We start from the raw sequence: 20,693 nt of genomic DNA on the forward strand, positions 1-20,693 counted from the left end.
GCAAGGTTAGATGAAAGATCAGGTACAACAGGTATGGTAGGTCGTACCTGGACCTACCCCACTCACCGGTGCACTTTTCGGCAGGTGCACCACAAAGCGGAACCAATTGCATATCGCTGTGTGGGGTACCGAAGAGGGTGGTGCACCAGCTCTAGGATAGGGTAAGAATCGACAAGGTAAGATGAAAGATCAGGTACAACAGGTACGGTAGGTCGTACCTGATGACTACTGATCGTTATTACTCGCGTCGGCGAGGTAGTTCCGCTGCGTTTCCGCAGGCTAGGTCGAAATGCGAGCGTGCCTTGCTAATTGTGACGTATGAACGCCGTTCGTCACTCGCGGTTCCTGGGATATGCTGGGACGCTGGGATGCCGGGATACAGGGATGCTGGGAAAGCCGGGATGCAGGGAAACGGGGATACCGGGATACAGGGATGCAGGGATGCAGGCCGCGTTCAAGGGATGCGGCAGGACGCGACAAATGAAGCTAATTACGGGAATTAACCCTCGCGAGCCGAAGGTTAAATCCGCGCGGAAAACGCGCCTTTTCCTACGCGGAGATGCCCAACATCCGGAAAAGTGCGCCTCCCCTAGTGGCTTCCGCTCCCTCGGGACTCTCGGCTACGGAAAGGGGAGAACGATGCTCGGGAGGGCGAAAGACACTTGGCAAAAAGAAGGAAGAGAAAGGACGGTGGGAAAGGGGGAAGAAAAAGGAAGAAGAGGAAAATAAAGAAACGCCGCGCGAGCTTTTCATTATCGTGGGAAAGTCGCGTATCGGGCCGACCTGGGAGAGGAAAACCGCTCGCGTTTTCCGCGGCGGGACCGCGAGGCGGCAAATTGTTTTCCCTATCTCGGAGTAATCCACCGTTTCTTGGGGGCTCGTTTCCCACCCACCCACCCACCCCCCACTTTTCCGCTTTTTTCCCCGCTCTTGTTTGCCCGCCAGTTCGATAAGGGAGGCGAAGAGGCGCCCCGGACGGGGGGAGGTGCCACCCCTTATCGTTATCACTCCGGAGAAATTAAAGAGGGTGCGCCTTCCCGAGGTATGATAAAACCAACCCCTTTGTCTCTCTCTTCTTCTCCTTCCTCCGAATTTCTTTTTTCCGAAGAAAAATTCTGCGATCTCGAAAATCCAGTCAAATTGAAAACCAAGGACCACTTGACTGGGGAAACTCGAATTCCGTCTTGCCCCACCCCCCCCCCAGGGGGGTTAATTTTAATTTACACCGAAATCTGGACAATTAATCCACTCCCGAATTTCTGTCGCAAGAGTAAAAAATTCGGAAAATTTCGAAATCGAGGGAAAAAAAATCATGAAAATTTGAATTCCACCACCCTGTGGGGGGTGGGTCACCCGCAACCCCCCTTGGAGAGGTCAAGTTAAATTTACGCGATAATCTGAGCAATTAATCGGCGTGCCATCGCGCCGCGATTTCGATCACCGTGCAAATATTGATATGTCCACGATCCGACGGGAATCCGCGGATTGGCTTAATATTCATTAGCTGATTAAACGCGATCGGCCGTTCATCGCCGGAGGGTATCTTACTTTTCCCGACGCGTTTTACCCGCCCCGTCGCCCTTTCCGCCGCTTTTATCTCACACACAGGTGGGCCGGAGTAAAACACCGAACCCGCCGATGAGTCTCCCCTTTACCGACGTCGATTAATTAATTCCTAGGGTGATAAGCGCCGATTTCCCCGGATATTCCCCCAGATTCCGCCTCGACTCCGATTCCCGAAATTCGGACGACTGCGGAAACTCTCGAAATTCCCGAGATTTACACGGCTCATCAAACTTTGGGCACCCCCTCTGGTCGCTTTATCGCGTACGTTTACCCCACCCCCCCCCCCCCCCCCNCCACCCACCCACCCTCTGGTGACATTATACCGCCGCGAGGCGGGTCATAAATGTCAATGCTTATCGCGCGGACACGCGGAATCGATTCGCGGATTTCCCGCTACTAGGGAATACCTTTGATGGATTTCCGCCGATCTCAGGAGAGATTCGGTGCGTTTCTTTTTTTTTCCGCACGTCCCGGGAATCCGAGGTGGACATGGGGGGTGACATCTTAATCGCTGTTCACCCCCTGACTGCTACTTGAAATACCATAATTCGAGTCATATTCCTGAAATCACATGATATTCCTTCGTATTATTCGATGCGTTTTTTTTTCCGCGTGTCCCGGGAATCCGAGGTGGACATGGGGGGTGACATCTTAATCACTGTTCACCCCCTGACTGGTACTTGAAATACCATAATTCGAGTCATATTCCTGAAATCGCATGATATTCCTTCGTATTATTCGATGCGTTTTTTTTTCCGCGCGTCCCGGGAATCCGAGGTGGACGTAGCGACATCTTAGTCGCGGAAAAACGCCAAATTAAAACGCTTAATTACGGAAAAACGCCGTATCAAATTTATTCAAATTCATTCGAGTCGGATTATTGATTGAAATCGCATGATATTCCTTCGTATTATTCGATGCGTTGTTTTTTCCGCGCGTCCCGGGAATCCGAGGTGGACGTAGGGGGTGACATCTTAGTCGCGGAAAAACGCCGTATCAAATTTATTCAAATTCATTCGAGTCGGATTATTGCTTGAATCGCAAGATATTCCTTCGTATTGTTCGATGCGTTTTTTTTTCCGCGCGTCCCGGGAATCCAAGGTGGACGTAGGGGGTGACATCTTAATCGCGGAAAAACGCCGTATAAAATTTATTCAAATTCATTCGAGTCGGATTATTGATTGAAATCGCATGATATTCCTTCGTATTATTCGATGCGTTTTTTTTTCCGCGCGTCCCGGGAATCCGAGGTGGACGTAGGGGGTGACATCTTAATCGCGGAAAAACGCCGTATCAAATTTATTCAAATTCATTCGAGTCGGATTATTGATTGAAATCGCATGATATTCCTTCGTATTGTTCGATGCGTTTTTTTTCCGCGCGTCCCGGGAATCCGAGGTGGACGTAGGGGGTGACATCTTAATCGCGACCCCGTTCACCCCGTGACTGGTACCCCGGCATTCCGGGTCGCGGGGACACGCGCACGCTCGCGTCGAATCACAGAGGGTGCGTTCACGCGATATTTCCGCGCGGACGGTTCGCGTGTATAGCGATAATGCCGGCAATAACAACCCCGGCGACATGCGGCGGCCGCAGCGGCCCACTCGCGCAGGTGCATTCAGGTGCTCATTGTGTAATTCCTCGAGTACTCGCTAGGGGGATTATCCGGTGGCTTATTGCGCGCGCAGGGGACGCGGTTCCGTCGATAGGCGAGTGCGGCCGAGTGCGGCGGAGAGGACGCGGCGGAATGCCCGCGCGCACTTTCGAGGATCCGTCGATTGCCAGGCCGGGCAAGACCGGGAGAGCTTGCGGAAACTCCGGGTGGAGGATCGCGGAATTACCGCAATTGCGGAATTTCAGAAAACGAAACGGAGAAAAAAATAGGAAAAAGGAAAGGAAGGAAATAATAAAAGGAAGAAAGGGGTAAAAGAGGAGAGGAAGAAAAAAAAAGAAAACCCTAGACTCCAATTTCCGAAGGTCGGCCGCGGATATTTCCCCGCGGAAGTATTCCCGTTTACGGGGCCGGCCGAGGCCGCGGCGGAACGGCCGCGGCGGAACGCGACAAGGGGGACCAATTTTGCGTAAACACGGAAGCGCCTCCCTCCTCGAGTTCCCCCCCCCCTCCCGCGGTTTCAATTAGACCGCGGCCGCGTTTCTCCGCCTTTCTCCGCAGGTTTCCGCCGCATCCCCCCCGTCGACGGAAGTTTTGTTTGCCCCGGGTGGAGGGCTCGCGAGATTCGAATTTCGGGTCGACCTGGCAAACGCATCGCCTTGTGGAGTCCCCTTGTCGAGGAGTCCTCCCCAATTTCCAAGGATCTTCTCTTAACCCATTTGCATGATAAGGAAGTATGAAAAAGAGGGTCCTTATCACCAAATTTCAGTCTTAATGATAGTGACCAGGAAAACAGATCGTACATATGTTCCGATGATAGTGACCAGAAAATTGAGCTCTTAACCCATTTGAATGATAAGGAAGTATGAAAAAGAGAGTCCTTATCACCAAATTTCAGTCTTAATGATAGTGACCAGGAAAACAGATCGTACATATGTTCCGATGATAGTGACCAGGAAAACTGAACTCTTAACCCATTTGAATGATAAGGAAGTATGAAAAAGAGGGTCCTTATCACCAAATTTCAGTCTTAATGATAGTGACCAGGAAAACAGATCGTACATGAACTCCGATGTTAGTGACCAGAAAATTGAGCTCTTAACGCATTTGCATGATAAGGAAGTATGAAAAAGAGGGTCCTTATCACCAAATTTCAGTCTTAATGATAGTGACCAGGAAAACAGATCGTACATATGTTCCGATGATAGTGACTAGAAAATTGAACTCTTAACCCATTTGAATGATAAGGAAGTATGAAAAAGAGGGTCCTTATCACCAAACTTCAGTCTTAATGATAGTGACCAGGGAAACAGATCCTACATATGTTCCGATGATAGTGACCAGGAAAACTGAACTCTTAACCCATTTGAATGATAAGGAAGTATGAAAAAGAGGGTCCTTATCACCAAACTTCAGTCTTAATGATAGTGACCAGGGAAACTGATCCTACATACGCTCCCGTGATAGTGACCAGGAAACTGAGCGGATATATACGCTAATGATGCAAATGGCTTAAGGACCCCCTTTATATCACTTTTTTTTTCCCGTCTGCGGAAACCGCGCCGCCCTTAACGGCGACTCGTTAAGGCAGTGCTTAAGAGATCGCGCCCCCCCTTAACTTGGTTAGGCTTAATTCCGAGTAAGTTTCTTCGCTAACTCGATTATCCCCTCGTTGGTCCAGAAGAAGAGAGGGTAACCCTTTTCCGAGGACCCCCCAGGACATCGAGATATCGTGTAATCGTCTGATAAGGCGATAAAGATCAAACGAGACCCATCAATCGATCCCCTATCGATATGGTTTATTTATCAGAATATCGTGTAATCATCTGATAAGGCGGTAAAGATCCAACGAGACCCATCAATCGATCACCGATCGATATGGTTTATTTATCAGAAGTGTATTTTCCTCAGGAAGGAGAAACGATTGGCATGATAATTTTCTGTCAATCCGCGTGCGGAAATTAGGCGCATCTTTCGGGCTTTCCGCCCATGCGGGATTTTCCCGCAATCGGGGGCCGACGTGTGTGTTGCGAGAACTCCGAGCTTAAAAGCTCGGATTAAGCCCGAAAGTTAATCAGGGGTCGAAATCCGGCCCCGGTGGATTAGACTTTAAACACGCAGCGAGGACCTAGTCCGTGCCGAGTTAAGGTGGTACGAAAGTGCATTATGTACATTAATAAAAAGGGAAAATATTTATAACACCTTTCTCCAAAATGGGCGCACCAAATTATCCAAAACATTGACACGTGATCGTGGAGGCGCTAAGGAAGAGCGCTCTGCCCGAGAAATGTCATTTTTCGAAGAAAAAAAATATATATTTTTTTTAGTTCTTGTCCAAGATAAGTACGAACATTTTTTTTTAAGACATCTCACGATGGTTATTTCTTAAGGCCTCCATAATCACGTGTCAAGGTATGGGATAATTCGATGCACCCAGTTTGGAGAAAAGTTATATAAATATTTCCATTTTTTGTTATGTATATATATATCTTTAGATTGTATATCACCTTAAGGTGATAAGAAAGTGGCATCTGAGCGATCAATCGGGATTATATAGCATATAGAGGCTTTGAAAAGCTCTGATGCCTCGTAAAGCCTATCACAAAATGTAAACGCAAATTCTAATCAAGGTGGAACAATTATTTTATACATTTTTCATTGAAGTGTTACGTAATTATCAGGACGAATTACTGATTACCTTTCGTGGGAAACAGGAAGTACAGGTTGTAGAGGGCGCCCCTCTCCGTTTCCGGTACCTCGAGCCATTATCGGATTTTTACAGGGCCCTACTTCTCGCGGCTGATACGATATCACTCTTATCAACACACGCGAGACTCCGTTCTCGTGTTCTTCCTTACCGGCAGCGGTCGGTACTTTTAATCGCCACCAAGCTCCATCTACAGAGAGGGACCTCAACATACTGCAAACCGGAAACGGAACTCATCCCCGAGATAATGAAAGTGGTCCAATTAAATCTGAAAAATTTGATAAAAAATCTAAAAATCAGCCTATTCCATATTCCATGTTTTACGCATTCAAATAACAATATGGACTTAATTTCCTAGGAATGAAAATGATAATAAGATGAACTTAATTTCCTAGGAATGAAAAAGTCAATTAGACCACTTTCATGATCAGCATGTAATCGGAATTAAATTAAAAACGGACACCCGGGATAAAAAATGGAGAGACGTTTAATGGATCGACAGGAGTCTCGATAAGGGACTCATCGAGCATCCGATAAGGCTGATAAGCGAGCTGGAAGTCCTTGTTACATCTCGAAGCGATCCTGGAAGTCCATCCCTAGGGTTGATTAGAAAGATCTGGAAGAGGTCCTTTCCTAGAGTCCCCGAAGAGTCCCCCCAGGTCCTTCGAGGACAGACCTTTGGCAGTTCTGAAATCCTGGAAGTCCTTCGTCGGCTCCAGAGGGAACGACAGGACCTCCACCTCGGATCTCGGGATGGACGAGATTTCCCGGCTCCTCTTCAGGGTGATCCACTCGGGAATCGCCTTCTCGGCCAGGTTCCTGGTCCCAGGAAGCTCTCTCAGCTGCGGCATCTCTCCCAGATTCGTCGCCCCGGGGAGTCCTGAGGGTCTCTCCCCCTCGTATAAACGAGGAAGAGGGATCGACTTTTCCTCCAGATTCGCATTTCCCGGGGCCAGTTTCCCGGGAAACTCTCGCTGGGATCTTCGGATGGAACCTGGGTCCATGCTGGTTGCTCCCATCCTCCCCAGGAGGCACATCGCCCAGGACACGCTCAGCAAGGACTTCAACATCTGGAAGGAAATCCTGGACTCAGTCCTTTGGTTGCGAAATTAAAGTCGCGACGCTTAACCGAACCGCTTTTGTTAATTAAGCGCTGAAATAATAACCTACTGGATTTTCAAATTATGCGTGGAATGATAACCAAATCGTTTTTAATATGATAAGCAACTAATTTTTCATGTAGTGCAAGTCAGTCCTTTGGTTGCGAAATTAAAGTCGCGACGCTTAACCGAACCGCTTTTGTTAATTAAGCGCTAAAATAATAACCTACTGGATTTTCAAATGATGCGTGGAATGATAACCAAATCGTTTTTAATATGATAAGCAACTAATTTTTCATGTAGTGCAAGTCAGTCCTTTGGTTGCGAAATTAAAGTCGCGACGCTTAACCGAACCGCTTTTGTTAATTAAGCGCTAAAATAATAACCTACTGGATTTTCAAATGATGCGTGGAATGATAACCAAATTGTTTTTAATATGATAAGCAACTAATTTTTCATGTAGTGCAAGTCAGTCCTTTGGTTGCGAAATTAAAGTCGCGACGCTTAACCGAACCGCTTTTTTTAATTAAGCGCTAAAATAATAACCTACTGGATTTTCAAATGATGCGTGGAATGATAACCAAATCGTTTTTAATATGATAAGCAAGTCATTTTTAACGCAGTGCAGCAAAATGATAACCCACTCGTTTTTGGTGCATAGAGTTTAAATGATTGGGAATATTTTATCGAGTTGGTTCAATTTAATTGATTTTAATTCATTTTAATTTATTGTTCCCGTATTGATTAGCATTATCGCCGATTGGTACACGTTAAGGTTGCGCAATGGAAACCTTGTCAACGGGCCTGGAGCAGGATCGTTCCTGGAAATCTATTTCCAATAACGCCCGATGACGAGAGATGACGAGAGATGACGTCGACGTTCTCCGATCGAACCCATGGATGTACGCCGGTAATTCCGATCCTCTACACTCGTGTTAATGAAATTTCATCCTCTCTACTTTATCATTAATTAACCGATTTCCCGGAATGTTCCGATTTTTTCCTCAATTTTTCTAATTTTGCGCACTTATTTCCCTCTCTCGCGAATTCCCTTCTCTCATCTCGTTAATGGAAATCTGAAAGATTGTGGAAAAAATTTCTGAATTTCTTAAAATTTCGCGCACTTATTTCCCCGTCTTCGCGAATTCGTCTCTTCTTTCCTATTAATAGAAATCTGCAAAATTGTGGAAAAGATTTCTGAATTTTCTCAAATTTCGCGCACTTATTTCCCCGTCCCGGGAATTCGTTTCTGCCATCCCGTTAATGTAAATCCTCAAGATTCAGGCGAAATTAATGGAATTTTCTTAATTATTCCAATATCGCGCACTCGTCCCTTTATTAAGAATTTGTCTGACTTTTCCAAATTTCTCTTCAGTTTCCCGAGGACCGTGGACCCCCGGGGGATCGAGGATCCTTACCTTCGACACGTCGACGTCGGCGCGTGGCATGCAACTCTCCTCCGAGTCCCGATGACACTATCATATATACGAACGCGGTACATAAACGGGTCTTACATATCGGCGCACACATACGCCGACACCGGTCTTACCGCGTTGAATAAACATTTTATTTTGGTGTGCCCGTTCGCCCCAGGGCAAGCATTCCATATACTTTCGTCGAGAACTGGACCTTACTCCACTTACGATCTCCGTGGAAGAGGACATGGACCTCAGGAGATCGGCTACAGCCGGTTCGTGATAACTCCCTTATCAGTGACCGGAGTAGGAGGAAAAAAATCGGGAAAAATCTCACGATCTCTCGCACGACCGTATCTCCAAAGAAACGAGCCGATCGATGGATCAGCTATGATTTTTCCCCGATTTTATAAATCGGCTCGCAGGATTTTTCACATACACAGAGCGAGAGATTTGTTTAATTCCCGAAATTTCCCCAGGGAGATTCCCACGATCGATTCCAGAAGCTCTATCACGACCTTCTCTATTTGCTCCTCTCATCTCGGATCGAAATAAATCCGCCGCCCCCGGAGGGAATTTGTTTATAAACTTTAGCGCGATGACGCTCTCATCGGGATTCAGGGAAATCGTTGCAGCTATCCTTAAGACCGCCGATTATGAAATCCCGATTGTTTTGCAACAACGCGTATTTCCGATTTCCCCTTCTTCCCAAAATGAAACTAGTCTTAGAGATCCTAATTCGACGGCTAATTAAATAATTATACTTTTAATAAGTCGGAAAATTTAGTGAAAAATTAAATCGTTGCAGCTATCCTTAAGACCGCTGATTATGAAATCCCGATTGTTTCGCAATAACGCGTATTTCAGATTTCCTCTTCTTCCCAAAATGAAACTAGTCTTAGAGATCCTAATTCGACGGCTAATTAAATAATTATACTTTTAATAAGTCGGAAAATTTAGTGAAAAATTAAATCGTTCCAGCTATCCTTAAGACCGCTGATTATGAAATCCCGATTGTTTCGCAATAACGCGTATTTCAGATTTCCTCTTCTTCCCAAAATGAAACTAGTCTTGGAGATCCTAATTTGACGGCTAATTAATTATCCACTTAACAGGTCGCAAAATGGAATTTAAACCGTAAAAGATAGAAATTTTTGAGATCTCCCATCTCCGAGTTAGCGGATATGGAAATTCATCGGAGCCAAAGGATCACCAAGGACCCAAAGGACTCGGGAGTGGGTCCCGGATTTTTTCCTAGGTTCAAAACTGACAACGGCGATGAAAAAGGAAAAAAGAAAGAAATTCATCGGGTCCCCGATGAATATTCATGAGCACACACCTTGAAAGACACGCCTCCGAATTCCCGAGCTCTCGCGGATATCCAGCTCGGTCGTTCCCGGGCCAGTGACCGACAGCAAAAATAAATCCTTTGTCAAGGACCGGTAGATCCTTATTTATTCCTCATCCCGAGAGTCGATATTCATCTTACAGGCCGGAGAAAAAAAAATTATAATACAAGCGTGTGCGTAAACCTAACGTTACCACGCGAATAGAGGCAACCGGTGATAATGGAAAATCATAATTCATCGATCATCGCCTCCTAGATCATCCTTAATTTTTTAGGAGCTTCCCAGGGATGTCCTTTAATTACTTACATCATATGCAAGCCTAGATTTCTTGTAGAAAGTGTGATTAAAAAGAAAGAATCCGCCGAGCGTCCCAGATCTGGATCGCACGATCATCGCAGATTTATCTCGCAATTTCGAGGAAGAAAAATTAATTCCTTCCCAGGGATCGATAGATCCTTATTCACTCCTCATCCCGAGAGTCGACATTCACCTTACAGGCCGGAGAAAAAAAAATGGTAATACATGCGTGTGCGTAAACCTAACGTTACCACGGGAATAGAGGCAACCGGTGATAATGGAAAATCATAGCTCATCGATCATCGCCTCCTAGATCATCCTTAATTTTTTAGTAGCTTCCCAGAGATGTCCTTTAATTACTTATATCATACGCAAGCCCAGATTTCTTATATAAAGTAATTTAAAAAATCCTCCAAATGAATTTATACCACGCTCGTCGAACTAGCGCCGACGATAATCTCGGTGTGAACCAGGCTTTATTTTTTTTTTTCCCTTCTGTGTTTACGATAACGACACTTGTCGCGATTATACGTACTCGTCGAACGATCAGTCGAGCCTCGGTGCTGGAAATTGAGGAAGGTCTCTATGTCATGAATTGTAAAGTGATATGTTCCTGTCATCTACCCCGGGAACATTCCAGACTTAGGATCACAATTTCCATAGAAATAATGGAGTCCTGGCAGGTCCAGCTGAGGAAAACCGAGACCACCGGTGATTTCGAGAAAAACGGGAACGGTGAGTGTGGGTCATTTTTGCGGGGACCCTAGGGACCTTATCTTGGGCGCTCCGATAGCTGATTAGAGGGTACTTTCAGCTGAAGAGGCGTCCTCGGACGAGTCGTCCTTTTCCGAGGACTATTGGGAAGCCAGCTCCGAGTACAGCACCAGCTTCGGCAGTTGTGATGACTCCGAAATCTCCTGGACCTCGGACGATGACGATGACAGTCTCACGTCCCTTGACTCCACCAGCGATTGCTGCAGCGAAACTGGCAGCGAAACTGGCAGCGAAACTGGCAGCGAAACCGACAGCGAAACCGGGGTCGAAACTGGCAGCGAAACTGATAGCGAAACTGGCAGCGAAACTGGCAGCGAAATCCTGTGCTCGACGTGTCTCATAAACGGAAAAAAGGAACTACCACAAGCTCCAACTGCTATCTAATTTTAATTATTTATCATTATTTATTATTATTTATTGTACGCGAATTTCCACGTTACTTTGTGTGTCCGTCCCTTATCATACGACTCTTTGTAGTTGATTGTGGGAATAAAGAGAAAAACATCCCCTAGGACCTTTCTATATCTTTCATGGACGCGAGATAACTAGGGATAAACTTGGCTCTGGTAGCGAAACTGGCAGCGAAACTGGCAGCGAAATCCTGTTCTCGGCGTGTCTCAGAAACGGAAAAAATAAACTCCCATAAGCTCCAACTGCTATCTAATTTTAATTATTTATCATTATTTATTATACCCGATTTCCCACGTTACTTTGTATATCCGTTTCTTATCATACGACTCTTTGTATTTGATTACGGGAATAAAGAGAAAAACATCCCCTAGGACCTTTCGATATCTTTCACGGACGCGAGATAACGAGAGATAAACTCGGCTCGGATCAAGAAGGAGATCTCCAGGACCTTAATGTCCTAGAGGATGGTCCCTCGGGATCCGGCATCCCCGTAGCAGGTTCGCATGCGTTCATCCCCTGTTCGCCCACGCTTCGCCATGAAATAGAAGATAAACCAGACATTCTCCCACGCCCGCCAGCTTGAATCGAATTTCTTAGCCCCTTAATGGCGAGGCATTGTGCGTGCCCGGGGGCCGACGTGTGTCGCTTCCTCTCGCGTATCCTCAGGACCTCCTCCGTCGTGGGCGGATTCCCTCCGCCGTCTCTGTCCACCCGGAAAATCGAATTACAATCAGCCTCCCGCAAACACCGGCGATCTTTCCTAACCTTATCAGTCGAGGGATCCGGGATAACCGCGAACCTAGAAATTAATAATTCGCGTCGAAATTTCCTAACCTTATCAGTCGAGGCATCCGAGATAACGCGTACCTAAAAATTAATAATTCCCGTCAAAAGACGAATAGGTCTCGACAAGGACCCTGGTAAAAAATAATCACAAGGACACCTATGTGCTCACATAAAAAATGAAATTATCACTAATCGTTATCAGTAGAGGCATCCGAGATAACCGCGTACTTCAAAATTAATAATTCGCGTCAAAAGACGAACGGATATCGTCAAGGACCCTGGTAAAAAAGAATCGCAAGGATACCTATGTGCCCACATAAAAAATGAAATTATCACTAATCAGCAATCTTTCCTAACGTTATCAGTGGGGGCATCTGAAATAACCGCGGACCTAGAAATTAATAATTCGCATCAAAAGACGAATAGATCTCGACAAGGACCCTGGTAAAAAATAATCGGAAGGATACCTATGTACCCACATAAAAAATGAAATTATCACTAATCAGTGATTTTTCCTAACGTTATCAGTCGAGGCATCCGAAATAACCACGTACTTCAAAATTAATAATTCGAGTCAAAAGACGAATAGATCTCGACAAGGACCCTGGTAAAAAATAATCGCAAGGACACCTATGTGTCCACATTATCACCGATTATTCCTAGCCTTATCAGAAGAAGGATTCGAAATAACTGCGTACCTATAATCCGCATGAAAGATCCAAACGGCGTCCTCAAGGATGGGAATAAATCCCAGGGATGATTCCCGGAACCAACCTGCAGGATCAGAGGATTTCATTGATCCTTTAACAGCCAGGATGGAAATAACTCCCACAGAAGGTCGGCTTCCCCGAAACCCGGGGAAAATAATCAGCCTAGCGACTGATAAGGACACGGCGTCGTATTTCTGAAATCTGGGGAAGGACACCACCCACCAAGGATATCAGAGGTAGTCGCAGGATATTTCGGAAATCCGAGGAAAATCGTCGGCAGGAGGAGGGTACTTTTCGCGTAATCACCCCACTAATCGTTATCACCCCTTATCTCCGTCGAGGGGATCCTGGAGGGTCCTAGAGGGTCCTTAACCCGGTAAACTGGAAAGGACCTCGGGAGGAAAACCACGAAGTTTCGCGAAACGTTTCCGAAAACGCAGCCAGGGCGCGGAAATTCGCCGCCGCGGAAAAACGCGGCGGAAATTCGCCGCCCGGAGGCCGCGGCGGAAAAGCGGCCGCCGAGCCGTGAAAACCGACGAGGTACGTCAGAGATTTTCAAAAGCGTCCAGGGTTTCCTCTCTCTCTCGCTCTTCCGCGCACGCGTCCGAGAAGCGACGCTCCATATAAGCGACGCCGGGCGTCGCGGCGCCTCCAGACGCGAGTCGGACGCGTGTCTGGCGAAAATGTGACTTCGCGAACCCGCGGCGAACCCTCTGAAGGAATTCCCTCCTATCGCTCTTTTCCATATCCTGGGGAAGTGTCTCGACTGATAAGGAAGTCGCGACTTAAGAGGGGCCGTGAAAAAGTGCCGAAAGTGAAAAGGGACCACAAAGGAGTCCCCTGGGATTTCGGGGACCCGAGTTCCCGAGATATGTGACGCGAGGGGAGGTCTGACCTCGGATTTCGGAATAGTGGAAGAGACCTCTCGGTGTGCGCCGAAATTAAGCCCAGATTTTCGGAAAATCAGAATTTTCTACGGTAAGCTTGAGAAATTCTCAACTAACGCTCTGCCCGAAAGAACGACTGTAGACGTAGTGATTAAAAATCAGCGATTCCAGGGAAATCAAAATTCCTCCTCTCTCTCTTTTTATCAGGCAATTTCGGTGCCAAGATTGTCGGGGGCGTTTTTAAAAAAAACTCGCGACGATCGATCGCCGGTCCCCGATTTTGGATGGCGTCCAATCGGACCCTCGAGCTATGCGCAGTCCTAAGCCCAAATTTTCGAAAAATCAAAATTTTCTACGGTAAGCTTGAGAGATTCTCAACTAACGCTCTGCCCGAAAGAACGACTGTAGACGTAGTGATTTAATATCAGCGATTCCAGGGGAATTAAAATTCCTCCCCCCTCTCCTTTTATCAGGCAATTTCGGTGCCAAGATTGTCGGGGGCGTTTTTCGAAAAAACTCGCGACGATCGATCCCGAATTTTAGATGGGGTCTAATCGGACCCCTTCTACCCTTAATCAGTTTCATGTGAATCTCCCTTTGCAACTTTCCTCGAACGAGATCAACGACCAAGCTCTTTTTGCCTCTCTTCGAGATTGTCCTCCTCGATGCACTCCACCGCGTGAGACCCCTCCGGGGAGTGTTTCCAACCCCAACAATGGATAAACCACCCCAACAACGAGCCCCATAATGCCCTCCACCCTGGGGGCGAAGAACATGATAACAAATTCATGGGATAATTCAGAAGAGTCTGGGCAAAATCAAGGGTGGGCGCCAAAGAGCCGATCGATCATCGATTACCTCCTAGTCGTCTAGGTACTGACCTAAGACATCCTTCACCCCCTAGGGGATTTTTTAGGGATAAATCTGAGATTAAGGGACGAGTTATCCTTATCACAGGATCCGGAAATCAGTTTTCTCTCTCAGCCGGTGGGCAAAAATCCTGTTCTCGTCTCCTCCGTCTTCGGAAAGAGAGACCAGAGGGAATCGCTCCGTCCTCCTCGGAAGAAAAATCCTCTTGTTTGTGGAAGATCAAAGGCCCGATATCCCGCGAGTGTTTTAGACTCGGCCGAGGGCTCCTAAAACAGCAGTGACTCATTAAGCTACGTCCAAGAGTGTTCTCTTCGTTCTTCGTGCGAGTCGAGTCGCGGTCCCTGAAACGCGATTTTAATTCAACTTTAATGCCATTCAATTAATTTTCACGCGAGAAATTAGACTTAAATTCAACTTAAATGCAATTTAAATTATTTCAACGCGTGAAATGCAACTTACGTGCAATTTAAATGATTTTCACCCGTGACATACAACTTAAATGCAATTTAAATGATTTTAACTCGTGTAATGCAACTTACATGCAATTAAAATGATTTCCACGCGTGAAACGCGACATAAATTCAATTAAAACGATTTTAACGCTTGAAACGAGAGTTAAATGCGATTTGAACGGGATTTTACCGCCTAAAATCGACAAGTGATCGATTGAAGTCCCGACTTCTCGATAGGCACTCATCGGGGATGATTTCGAGAGAGGAGGTGCCGAGGCCGGCACCGAGCGAGGTCCTTGCTATTGATCTAACCGCTCCAAAGGTCCTGGGTTCGCCCGGCCACCCCCCAGGAAGCGCCCGCCAATCCGGGGCCGCGGTCCCTCGGAAAGTGGAAACCGACCGAAGAGAATTCCGTCTGAAAAATCCCCCGAAAAAGATCCCTTTCATCAAGGATCGAAATTAGATCAAATCTCTCCTCCGCGATAAGAGGTCCTGAAACGTCGCGCGTCCTGCAGGGGCCTCCTGGGCGCAGGACGGCCCTGGAGGCCGTCGCGACGCCGGACCGAAAAACCGCGACGGGTCCTGGCCGCGGTCCAGAAAACGCGGCGGTGCCAAGAAAATATCGATCACCGCCCGAGTCGAGTTTTACTCTTTATCCCATTGTTATCTTTCAGGATGGACACTCGATCAATCCATCCATGATACTTTTGCTTCTTCCTTGGGGGCCTGTTCCCTCAGGAAATCATGGATGTTAAATCTGGAAAGCATGGAAAATTATTAAAAATCTAGACGTCATCGGGTTATCAATACCGGACGTCTTTTGTTATCAAATCCCATTGTCACGCGCAATCAAAGGGCAATCGGTTCTTCGGAGAGGGAAATCATTTTCACTGATTTCCGAGTGATTAGACCCCCTTATCATGGGGTTAGCCGCGCTCTTCAGCTACTAATCACTATCCCGGTAATGATAATTTCGATGATAATCGCCCCTGGCGAGTATGGGGGGATAAAAAATGAAATCCCCCCTCGTCATCCAGAGTCTTTAACCAATTATTGCGTGATCCAGGGTTGGGATTTTTCGTCATCCTCGTTTATTTCCCCTGGGACCTCGTTCGAGGGGACATCGGGGGGGAGTTGCGGATTATCCGCGTGCGATTTTCGCTGACGTAGGATACGCGGAAAACGTGAATCACCCGGAGGCCGCGGTTAAGCGGATGAAATTTAACGCGGGCCGGTCCTGAGAATTCCCTCCATCGTTTTTGCCGACCTCGTAAAAAACCAAGAAAAAGAGGATCTTGGGAGAAATAAGGGAAAGAGAATCTTGGAAGAAGAAAAAGATAAAGAGAGGAAAAGAATTAGCCATGTAGGTTAGCGTCCAGGCGCGATCCTGAAGAAGGACCTGAAGACGTCACCGGTTTTCAAAGTTCATGGGGGGTACATGAGATATCCCGTCTTATCATTATCAATATCGTGGTCATATCGTGTCATTATCAATGTCGTGGTCCTATCCTGTCATTTTCAATATCGTGGTCATATTGTGTCATTATGAACATCGTGGTCATATCGTGTCGTTATCAATACCGTGGTCATATCGTGTCATTATCAATGTTCTAGTCATATCGTGTCATTATCAATACCCTTGTCATTATCAATATCATGGTTATTATCAAGGGTCCATTGACGAACGAGCAATTATTCGAGATAATTCATTGGAAGATGAGAGAAGAAAGGGATGACGAGGGTTAGGGTGAGTTCTTGGGGAGGTACGGGAGGTGGAGGTCCAGGTCGCAGAAAGGATACCTCGGGGAACCCGAAGAGAGATGTCAGATGCCTGAAGGTTCATCCAGGAATCCGGTCGAATGGGGTCGAAATCCCGATTTTACGGGGGAAGGAGGGAACTCCTGTGGGAGGCTTTGTCAAAGGACTTCGGGATCCTCCCTGTCGATACATGTGGGGAGTCCCTCCTCCCCAGGGGGTTGACAATAGGCTCGTCGACGTCGGGACGCTTGCAAGTGACATCCCCGTAGTTACAAAGGAGACGACCCGGTTCGCGAACTCGTTACCGACCCCCTGGAATCGATAGTCGACAATAGGGATCGATAAGGGATGAAAGGTTCGTTATCAGGTGGGCTCGGAGTCTGACGTAGTTTTTCTCCCATTCCAGATGAAGCTGCACGAGAAGAAGGAGTCCGGGATCCACAGGATCCAGGAGGTGGTCCTGGAGGAGCTGGACCTGTCCAAGGAGTACAACGTGGAGAAGACCCTGGGGGAGGGTAGCTTTGCGAAGGTCCTGCTGGCGACGCACAGGAGGACGCAGACCAGAGTGGTCCTGAAGGCGGTACACCAGGAGCTGACGACGGAGAAGGACTTCTTCCGGGAGTTCCACTACTCGTACCACCTGAGTCCTCATCCGAACATCCTGAGCTCCTACGCGGTGGCCTTCCGGGCGGAGAAGTGCTACGTCTTCGCCCAGGAGTACGCACCCTACGGGGACCTATCAGGAAACGTCAAGGCAGGTGGATTGGGGGAGGAAGTGTGCAAAAGGATAGCCTCGCAGCTCTCCTCGGCCCTGGACTTCCTGCACTCGAAGCAGCTGGCTCACAGGGACGTCAAGCTGGAGAACGTCCTGGTCTTCTCCTCGGACATGTCCAAGATCAAGCTCTGCGACTTCGGATGCACCAGGAGGGAGGGCACCCTCGTCGGGAAGATCCGGTGCACCTGGGTGCCCTTCCAGCCCCCGGAGATCTACGAGGTGATCAGGAACGAGCGGTACACCTGCAAGAGGAGCGCCGACTGCTGGCAGTTCGGCATCGTCCTCTTCGTCTGCCTGACCGGGAACCCACCCTGGCAGAGCGCCGACCTCATCCAGGACCCCGACTACTCGGGCTTCCAGAGGTGGCTGAAGAGGCGCACCACCAAGATCCCTTCCGTCTTCCGGAGGTTCACCCCCAGGATGCAGAGGTACTTCCGGAGGGTCTTCGAGCACAAGCCCGAGAAGAGGGCCAGCATCATGGAGGTGAACAAGTACCTGAAGGACACCTGGTGCGTCGCCAAGCTGAGCCACAGCGCCACCTCCACCTCGGTCGACGTCAGCGAGAGCCTCGCCAGGAGGGGCGACAGTCTCCTCTACCTGGACACCTTGGTGGACGATCGGAACCACGTCGACGAGAACAAGAACAAGCTGAGGAAGCTGCTCAACAGCTACGGACTGGAGACCACCGTCGACCAGAAGGTCGTAACCAAGAGGATCTGGGAGTGGGTGATGCAGTGCGACTCCAGCATCGGAGACTCCAGCTTGATCGGCTCCGTCGCCAGCGGGGAGGCCATGTGAGAGATGGCCAGGTCGGCCAGCGAGCCCTGCCTCAGGTTCTCCAGGACGCGCAGGACCTTCAGCTTCGACGGCCTGGAGACCACCAGACTGGACCTGGTCTGAGCTCGCGGACAAATTCCTGGTGCCGATGACCCGGACGAGGGTGGGGAATGGGACACACATCCTTGCGGATGATGTTTATGGACGATTCTGGCGGATGTCGCTTATGGATGATCCTTGCGAATGACGCTAACGAATGATCCTTGCGGATTATTCCTGCGGATGGTCCCTGCGGATGACGTTCATGGACGCATATGGACGATCCTTGCGGATGACGTTCACCGACGATCCTTGAGGATGATCCTTGAACACTTACTGATGAACGATAAACCGGACTTTCCCCACAAGCCCCGACCAAACCAGGACCCCAAGGAGCCGCGTCCTCGACGTGGTGCATTTCTCGAGGATGACCTCGTAGACGCGTTTAGCTTTAAGGACGCGGTGGCGAACCAGGTCCCTTCCTGTCTCGTCGCCGACCCGAAGTGCAGGAAATCTAGGGTTATCCTCGTAGCATACCCGGTTCGGGGGGGGGTCCGCCGTCCGGGATAAGTTTGACCATGGTCCACGGAGACAATAAACATTTCCATGAACACTAAAGGACTATCTAGAGTGCTTATCGCGCGCAGGCCTTACACGTAGTCTTCGAACAAGAACGACCTCCGGAAGGGAAGCGGCGAGGAGAGTCCTGGATAAGGATCAAGAGGATCCCGGAGGACGAGGACCTTCGGGGGGGGTCCTGCCACGGCGAGCTAGGCTAGAGACGTCTCCGTACCCAAAATCGTCGTCGATTAATCGTCGCCGATTAATGATAACGAGCGGAATACCTGCATATATTCTTGTAGCGGTTTACGTAAATCCTCTAGGAGATTAGAAGAGCTCCAGTTGCGACTTGTAGCCGGAGGATCCTGTTTTCTATTTTTTTAATTAATTTTCCCCTCCTTCCCGACCCCCTCCCTCCCAGAGGAAACCCGTGAAAATGAAGGGGAACCTCCGAAAAAAGAAAAACGGGAGGCAGAGGTCCAAGGCGACGCGTCGTCGCCGATCCCCGAATTTTAGCCTGGATCTAGAGCAGCGATTCCCTTTCTTTTTTTTTTCCTTTTTTTATTTAAGGACCTTGTAAATAATCCTGCGGACTGCCCCAGGGCCGGGATTTCGGGAAGCAGGAGGAATTCCGCAGGATCTACCAGGACTTCCTGCCGAATTTCCGCGTCGCCGCGAGGACCCATTTTGCGGCCTCATGGCCCATGGCATTTAAAGGGCGGGAGAAATCCCGGCGGAAAATCGGCGGAAACTGTGCGGAATGGAAAATAAGGAAAATGATAGATGTAGGATCGAAAATAAAGGCGCGACCTCGCGAGAAGCCGGTCCTTTGGCAACCGTGGCCAACTGTAAACGCGGAGAGCCTGCTGTTTGTTGTTACAATTAAGCGCGGCCAGGTTCCCAGAGAGAGAACCAAGCCGTGCGGCCGAACCGCGCCGGCTCGGCCGCGGCGGGCCCGCCGCCAAGGAAAGCGCGGAAGTCGCCCCCGAACTTGCGAGAATCGCTCGTCGCTCCACGACCTGATGATTATCAGTGGTTAAACGCGATTAATCGTTACGATTGATCCGTGCCAATCGGTGTATGATCATTTAATTTACGCGCACGTGATGATTGGGCCCGATTTAACTGCGCGGATTGAAGTTCGCTACGATTGATCCGTGCCAATCGGTGTATGATCATTTAATTTACGCGCACGTGATGATTGGGCCCGATTTAACCGCGCGGATTGAAGTTCGCTACGATTAATCGACACCTTCTCGCCGGCCGTCCTTGTACACGGGTTTCTACGTTTCTACAGAAGGAAGTTCTTTTAACGAGGGATAAGGTATACGTGAGAATAATAAAAAAAAGAAGAAAAAAGAAGCGCTATCTCGCCGGCTCCTCTTCGCTTAGTTTGCCCCCTCGCTTGCGAGGACCACGCGTACACGCATTTCCCGAAGGAGGACCCGAAATATACATTGTTTTTGTATATACTATGGAATAAACGTTAATATTGTAACTAAGGAGGAGCTTACGATCGCCCTTTTGGTTTCCTTGCCCTCCCTACGCCTGAAGATGAGCTAAATTTTCGGTCTTCGCAAGGATCAAGACCAAAATCGAATTATGCAAGACAGAGATCGAAATTCCTGGACCAAAATCGATTTTTCCCATCAGTATTTCCACTTTTCCGGGTGGCTGGTCAACCAGATATCCGTAAAACGGAAAATTCTTCCAGGAATCGAGTGGAGGAGCATTCGTTTCGAACACCCTTTCAATTTTCTTGCCTCTCTTTTACCTAAAGATAAACAAAATTTGGTGTCTTTGCACTAACAAGACCAAAACCGAATTATGCAAGACAGAGATCGAAA

General features: G+C 48.2%; 3 protein-coding genes across 3 annotated transcripts; 2 read left to right on the forward strand and 1 right to left on the reverse strand.

The window, feature by feature from the left end:
• Positions 1-6,304: 6,304 nt before the first annotated feature.
• On the reverse strand, positions 6,305-8,443 carry LOC105694981. The gene is made up of 2 exons (XM_012416183.1): positions 8,404-8,443; positions 6,305-6,955 (listed from the first exon to the last, which is right to left on the reverse strand). The coding sequence occupies exons 1-2, from the start codon at positions 8,431-8,433 to the stop codon at positions 6,482-6,484; spliced, it is 504 nt and encodes a 167-aa protein (XP_012271606.1). The 5' UTR covers positions 8,434-8,443; the 3' UTR covers positions 6,305-6,481.
• Positions 8,444-10,601: 2,158 nt separating this feature from the next.
• On the forward strand, positions 10,602-11,331 carry LOC105694990 (clumping factor B). Its single transcript, XM_012416192.1, has 2 exons — positions 10,602-10,781; positions 10,861-11,331. The coding sequence occupies exons 1-2, from the start codon at positions 10,637-10,639 to the stop codon at positions 11,202-11,204; spliced, it is 489 nt and encodes a 162-aa protein (XP_012271615.1). The 5' UTR covers positions 10,602-10,636; the 3' UTR covers positions 11,205-11,331.
• Positions 11,332-13,422: 2,091 nt separating this feature from the next.
• On the forward strand, positions 13,423-20,289 carry LOC105695186 (serine/threonine-protein kinase SBK1). Its single transcript, XM_012416536.1, has 2 exons — positions 13,423-13,705; positions 17,101-20,289. The coding sequence occupies exon 2, from the start codon at positions 17,101-17,103 to the stop codon at positions 18,265-18,267; it is 1,167 nt and encodes a 388-aa protein (XP_012271959.1). The 5' UTR covers positions 13,423-13,705; the 3' UTR covers positions 18,268-20,289.
• Positions 20,290-20,693: the final 404 nt, after the last annotated feature.

Source organism: Orussus abietinus, unplaced genomic scaffold (genome assembly GCF_000612105.2).
Source record: "Orussus abietinus isolate OABI.00-Male unplaced genomic scaffold, Oabi_2.0 scaffold35, whole genome shotgun sequence".
NCBI classification, from domain to species: domain Eukaryota; kingdom Metazoa; phylum Arthropoda; class Insecta; order Hymenoptera; family Orussidae; genus Orussus; species Orussus abietinus.